General features: G+C 38.9%; 1 protein-coding gene across 1 annotated transcript; it reads right to left on the reverse strand.

Moving 5' to 3' along the window:
- Positions 1–1,980: 1,980 nt before the first annotated feature.
- Positions 1,981–6,732, reverse strand: LOC118767272 (ice-structuring protein 4-like). The gene is made up of 3 exons (XM_036511592.1): positions 6,463–6,732; positions 5,575–5,680; positions 1,981–2,011 (listed from the first exon to the last, which is right to left on the reverse strand). The coding sequence occupies exons 1-3, from the start codon at positions 6,664–6,666 to the stop codon at positions 2,004–2,006; spliced, it is 318 nt and encodes a 105-aa protein (XP_036367485.1). The 5' UTR covers positions 6,667–6,732; the 3' UTR covers positions 1,981–2,003.
- Positions 6,733–7,277: the final 545 nt, after the last annotated feature.

Here is a 7,277-nt window from a genome sequence, read left to right on the forward strand (position 1 = left end):
CTGCTCGCGATACCAGAGGGCACACACTCTCCTACCCTGATGTAATCTCCAGGGATACAGGCATCAAGCAACAGGACCTCTGTAATGCTGTGATAGACCGCGAAGTCTGGTGTAACATAGTAAATTCCATTGTCTCGACCACGGTCGAACAATGATGATTATGGGCACCTTGGCAGGATTAGGACTCAGAACAGAGAAGATAGTAAACAAGGTATTCTGTCTAATCGTAATCATGGCTGTTGCCAGTGTCATGTAAATGGTACATGTGAAATTGTAGTCAACTGGTAATCAACTGGTACCATGTTCTATCAACCCAGAAAGAAAAGCAAAAATGGCTTCTGTAGGACTTCAAATCAGAAAGTAAAGAGCTGAAAATGTTGTAATAATTTTTCTGATTCTTCACTCTTCCAGTCTAATGATCCCGTCATAATTAATGAAAAATAATAATTTCTGGCGTCATGTAAAAAAAAAGCACCTGATACACTCTGTAAAGTTGTCGATGTTAGGAAGGGCATCAAATTGTAGAAACTAAGCCAAAAACAGACAATGGAACCTGGTGTGACTCCTGGCCTTACCAGCTCCTGTTGAACCATCCAACCCATATCAGCATGGAAAACGGATGTTAAATGATGACGAACATAAGCACAAGTCCATAAATTTGAAGGAACGGTGATAGTTAATTTAATCAACCCACCAGGTTCATTGACATGAAAGAATGACAAAACAAATTGACTTCAAATGTATAACAATAATAATAATAATAATAATAATAATAATAATAATAATAATAATGATGATATAATAATAATGAATAATAAAATAATGATAATATAATAATAATGAATAATATAATGATAATAAAAATAATAATAATAATAATAATAATATAATAATAATAATCTATTTTGGCATAGGTTTGAAATTAGGAGGAGGGGGCTATTTGCTTACGTCAACCCAGTACCCAATTGGTACCTATTTTATGGACCCCTGAACGGATGCAAGACAAAGCTGACCTCAGCAGAATTTGAACTCAGAATTGTAAAGACAGATGAAATGCAACTAAGCATTCTGCTTGGCGTGCTAAAAATTCTGCCAACTTGCTGCCTTAAAATGATAATAATAATAATAATAATAATTATTATTATTATTAATATTTCTACTATAGGTACAAGGCCTGAAGTTTGAGGGTAAGGGTCTAGTCGATTAAGGGGTCTAGTACTCAACTGGTACTTATTTTACTGATCCGAAAGGGATGAAAGGCAAAGTCGACCTTGACGGAATTTGAACTCAGAATGTAATGGCAAACGAAATACCCCTGAGCATTTTGTCCAACATGCTAACAATTCTGCCAGCTCGCTGCCTTAATAATAATAATAATAATAATAATAATAATAATAATAATAATGATAATAATAATAATAATCCTTTCTACTATAGGAAATTTGAGGGGAGGGGGACCAATCAATTAGATCAAGCCCAGTATGCAACTGGTACTTATTTTATCAACCCCCAAAAGGATGAAAGGTTACTAGTACTCAAATGCATGGTTGCAGTCTAATGACTGAAAGAAGCAAAAGATGGAATTTATGCAAGATCGATGGTGTCATATTGATACGTTTCACCAACGGAGACAGGCGCAGGAGTGGCTGTGTGGTAAGTAGCTTGCTAACCAACCACATGGTTCCGGGTTCAGTCCCACTGCGTGGCATCTTGGGCAAGTGTCTTCTGCTGCAGCCCCGGGCCGACCAATGCCTTGTGAGTGGATTTGGTAGACGGAAACTGAAAGAAGCCTGTCGTATATATATGTATATATATATATATTGTGTGTGTGTGTGTGTTGTGTGTTTATCCCCCTAGCATTGCTTGACAAACGATGCTGGTGGGTTTACGTCCCGTCACTTAGCGGTTCGGCAAAAGAGACCGATAGGAATAAGTACTAGGCTTAAAAGAATAAGTCCCGGGGTCGATTTGCTTGACTAAGGCGGTGCTCAGCATGGCCGCAGTCAAATGACTGAAACAAGTAAAAAAAGAGGAAAAAGAGAGACAATTCTTCATCGGCCATTTGAGTTTCATTAGTTTCAGCTGGGTCTCAGGATTCACCTTGTTAGGTGTCACGAGGAGGCCAGTCCAGTGACAGGAGGTGATAAAGTCTTAACTGTGACAAGAGGTAATAAAATCTGTTGACTCTCAAGTACTTGACTAGTATCAAGGCCATCCATCATAACAACATCATAGAGCACCACCCCCTACTCACCCACCGGTATATCAGGGCACTGAGCCCTTTACTATGTATTGTAATTGATCGAAAGCCACAGTATAGAAGATAGATCAAATTCGGCCCCCAGATCCATGAGGTGCTCCCCCTCCCCGCCCAGATGAACCGAAGCACAGGGGCCTGTATATTTACTATCTCACAGTTATACATAGAGCAGAATTAGGTAGGTGCAAGGTATGAAGTTTGCTTCCCACTGCATGGTCCAGGTTCAGTCCCACTGCACAGCATCTTGGACAAGTGTCTTCTGCTTTAGCCACCAGGCCAACCAAAGAAATTGAGTGGATTCGGTAGATGGAAATTGAAAAAAAAAAGTTTGTTGTGGATGTGTATGTATAAGTGTCCATCTTTGTGCTGTGTTTGTCCCTCCCCCTCCAACAGCATTTGACAACTGGTGTTGGTTTATTTATGTCCCAATAAGTTAGCAGTTCATCAAAGGAGATCGACATAATATGTATCAGGCTTTAAAAGACATGTACCGGGTCGATTTGTTCAACTAAACCTTTCAAAGTGGCTCCAGTCATGTCTGTGTGTGGCTTTGTATTAGAGTCTGTCCTTCCACCACTTGGCAACCGGTACTGGTTTGTTTACATCCCCATAACTTAGAAGTTTGGCATTTGAGATGGATAGAATAAATACCAAGCTTTGTTTTATCTTAAAAAATAAATAAATACTGGGGTTAATTTGCTCCACTAAAACCCTTCAAAATGGTGCCCCAGCATGGCCACAATTTAATGACTGAAACAAGTATTAGATAAAAGAGAATGAAAAAAAAAAAAGCATTAATGAAACCTCTCCTGGTCTGGTACTTTAATTATTGAATCCTGGAATGGCAAACAGCAAAGCTGACCTCGGAAAGATCTGAACTTAAGTGCAGACTGACAGCCTGAACAAGAACCACAAGGCATTGCACCAGTTGGATGCGCTAACCCAGTATGTTTGCCATTTTATTGGTTTTTATTTTTTGACAACTTCCATAAAATGAAAATATAAAAATAAAAAAAAAAAAGTACATTGTTTTGTTGTCACTGTCGTTGTAATTATATAAACTTTGTTTTTCATTCTTCCAGGTCAACGAACCTGGGTGGAGTAAATTAGGCATACCACTCCCTCAAAATGTATGGCCTTGTTAGTTAGCACTGGCAATGTTATCAACGGGTGCAGAGTGGTGAAAAAAATTGTTGGTATTTAGTTACGTTTCTTCTATATATCGTGAGTTCACACCCCAGTGGGGGTCAAACTCTACTTTTCCTCATCATCAGGGCGGGGGGGGGGACTCCGTAAAAATTAAAGAACTAGTCAGAATACAGTCTTAAGGTTCGATCACACACTGGGCACTTGCCCGAGGGCTTCATCATGCTAGGAGCCTAATTCTGCTCTAAGTCTAATGTGACTTAGTAAATAATACAAGCCCCTGTGCTTCGGTTTGTCCGGGTGGGGCGGGGTGGGGGTCCTCATGGATCTGGGGGCCGGATTTGATCTATCTATACCTTGACTTTCGATCAATACAATAAATAGTATAGGACTCAGTGCACTGATTTACCAGGTGGCGGAGGGGGATGGTGGCTATGATGTTGTTATGATGGAATGGCCTTGATACTAGTCAAGTACTTGGGAGTCAACAGAATTGATTTATTCTTCCCTGGCAAGTAGACAGAATCCTTACAGCTGTCGGAATTTCTTCGGAATTGCGCTAATTTTTTTCCACCTCATTTACGTTTTGTGTTCGAATCTCGCGGGGGTGAACTTTGCCCTTCGTTCCCTGGGAAAGGGGTGGGTGGGTGGCATTAATAAAATAAAGTACAACAACAACAATAATAATCCTCTCTACTGGAGGCACAAGGACTCAAATTTGTGGGGAGGGGGACTAGTCGATTATATCGACCCCAGTGCTTCACTGGTACTTAATTTATCAACCCCGAAAGGGTGAAAGGCAAAGTAAACTTCAGCGGAATAATAATAATAATAATAATTAAATGGCAAAAAAACTTATGTCCTAATACTTGTAAATATTGGTCTTATGTCTCCATATGAGATTATTATTTGGTAAGAAAAACAATCATATTTCCTGTCCAAAATCTTATAGGAGAATGTCTTGAAAGACATTTAAGAAAGACAAAACAACAAAAACAAAGGTATTTGTATATAAAAGAAAGACTTAATATCTATTTCTATTTGAAAATGAAAGTAATGGAAATTAAAGAGGCCGGGAAAAGTTTAAAGAGCATATTTAACAATAATAGTGTTGTGTCTTTAGAGAAGGAAAAAGGATGACAAACAACGGTTTAAAACAAAACAAAACGACGGGCATATATCTACACATTCCTCTCCCCATCCTCAGAAATGGATTTTTTCTTTTTTTTTTTTTGCAACAAATTTCGAAATAATCGGAATCTAAACCATCTGACGCGTATTAGTAGAAAATTCCATTAAAAAATATCCATTTTTCTAAAAGCTATGAGGAAATAAAAACGACGGGGTGGGGTGGGGGTCGCTTGCATAGGTATGTTGAAAAAGAAATGAAGAATATTAGGCAGACAATGATAGGGAATGAGGAAGATAGAAGGAAATGAAGGGTGTGTGGTTAAGAAGCTGGCTTCTCAAAACATGTGGTTTTGGGTTCAATCCCAGAGCGTGATACCTTGGACAATTCTCTTTTGCTTATAGCCCTAGGCTAATCAAAGCCTTGCGAGTTGATTTGGTAAAAATGATAACTGAAAGAAGCCCGTCGTGTGTGTGTGTCTGTCTGTCATTGTGTTGTGTTTTTTCCCCAGCCAGCGCTTGACAACCAGTGCTGGTTTGTTTACGTCCCAGCAAGTCAGCAGTTCGGCAAAATAAATAAATAGGTTTAAGTATCAGGGGCACTTAGACCATCAACGAAACATTGGCCCGTGTCAGGCTTAAAAAAAAATCGAATACTGAAATGAGTAAAAAGATAAAGCAGAGAGAGAGAGAGAGAGAGAGAGAGAGGAGAGAGAGAGAGAATATATGGAAGGAAGAAAGGAATGTAAAAAAAAAGGACGGGGAAAAAACAAGGAAGAAACAAGAACCAACGAAACGAAGACAACGAAAAGACGGAAGGAAGAATTAAGACAGAAGAGAAAAGACAGGAAGAAAGAAGGATAAAAGGGAAGAGAAGACAAGGAAATACGACAGGATAGAAGACAAAAAAGGAGAGAGGAAAGATAGATAAGAAAACAAGAGAGAGAGAGAGAGAGAGAGAGAATAGTTGAAGATGAATAAGAGAGGAAGAGATAGATACAGAGTGTAAGAGAGAGAGAGAGAGAGAACGTGTTACTTACCTCCTGCTTTCCGGATAACGCGTAAGTCCAGGCCTTGATGGGAATCATGGAAGTTGGCAGATTTTTTTTTATTTAATGAGAGATCAACAGGTTCTGTCTGTACAGGCTGCAAAAGGAAATTGATTCGCATATAATAAATGTGGAAATATGAATGAATATATATATATATATATATATATCAATATATATCGATATATCATGTGTGTATGTACATTTATATGTGTATGTATGTATGTATATTTGCACGTACATATATTGAAATAAATTATTATACACATATATTCAACAAGACTTCATACACACACATATATAAACAACTGCTACAAATATTTTCGGAGTTTTATATAAAAAAGAAAAAAACTTGATTTGTTTTGTTTATCAAAATCACACACACACACACACACACTCGCAAAAACTTAATTATGTAAACACACGAATCTAACATATATATATATATATATATATATATATTATATACACATATAAGATATTTTAGATGCTATATATATCAAATTATATACATATATATTACAACACGATCATAATCAGATATGTTAGTTTTAGATAGGAAAGAAAAAAAAATATGCTTAAACCATTTCTCCGTGTTCCACAGCTGTGTGTAGGGTGAATAAATGTGTGTGTGTATTGTGTATATATATATATATAGATATAGATGTATGGAAATGTATGCGAACACATATAATCTACGTAGATACCGTGCGTATATGTATGAGTGTTTTGCGCGCGCGCTGCCTCGCGTGTGCGTGAGTGAGTGAGTGAGTGTACGAGTGAGTGTGAGTGTGTGAGTGAGTGCGTTGTGTGTGTGTGTGTGTGTGTGTGTGTGTGTGTCGCTTGTTTATAGTTTTAAATTTATTTACTCGCACTTACTGTCATAAATAATGCATTTCGTGCACTGTTGCTGGTGATGGCGGAGGAGGCGGCGGCGGCGATGCTGCTGCTGCCGCCGGCGGCAGCAGCAGCAGCAGAGTCAACTGCAGCAGCAGCAGCGGCGGCGGCAGCGAAAGCAGCGGCAGCAGGAAAAGCCAGTGCTTTATAAACAAGTTTGGGATTGGTCTCTATTCCCAGAATCATATCCAGAAGGAACGAAAAAAAAAAAACAAACAAAACGGAACGAGACGTGAGGGGGGGGGAAGGATGGAGGGGAGGGGTAAAAAAAAAAAGACCGAACGAAAAAAAAAAAGGAAAACCCCCCCGCAACAGACACCTCCCCCCTTTTTCTTTTCCTTTTTTTCCTTAAGTGGTGACCCCAGTGCATATAGAGGGAGATGTTATTATTATTGTTGTATCTGTCGAAGTAGAGAATATCCACAAAGAATGGTGTGTGTAGTTGAAGAGAGGAGAACAACAACACAACCTCAGCGATGTATACATGTTACTTGTCTGTCAGGTAAGCATTTGTGCCAGTGTGTGAACGAGAGAATGTATGATGAATATGTGCGTGTAAATAAATATATATAAATATATATGTGTGTGTGTGTAGGCTGTGTACGTTGACGTTGATGTCTTTGAGGTGTGGACGTGTTGTCTGGGGGTGTGGTATGAAGTGCGTGTGTGTGTGTGTGTGGTTGTATGTATGTAAATGTGTGTGTGTGAGAGGGGAAAAAGAGAGAGAGAGAGAGAGAGAGATTGTATCCTGTATTCTCGTCCGTGCATGCGTATGACTGACTATTATACACCGCCGG

Source organism: Octopus sinensis, linkage group LG20 (genome assembly GCF_006345805.1).
Source record: "Octopus sinensis linkage group LG20, ASM634580v1, whole genome shotgun sequence".
NCBI lineage: Eukaryota > Metazoa > Mollusca > Cephalopoda > Octopoda > Octopodidae > Octopus > Octopus sinensis.

Bases quoted from the DNA above. Each gene is read 5' to 3' on its own strand.
- LOC118767272 (XM_036511592.1), bottom strand. From the start codon at position 6,666: ATGATTCTGGGAATAGAGACCAATCCCAAACTTGTTTATAAAGCACTG. The intron at 5,681-6,462 runs GTAAGTGCGAGT...TTCCTTTTGCAG, and splicing joins GAAATGCATTATTTATGACA to CCTGTACAGACAGAACCTGT.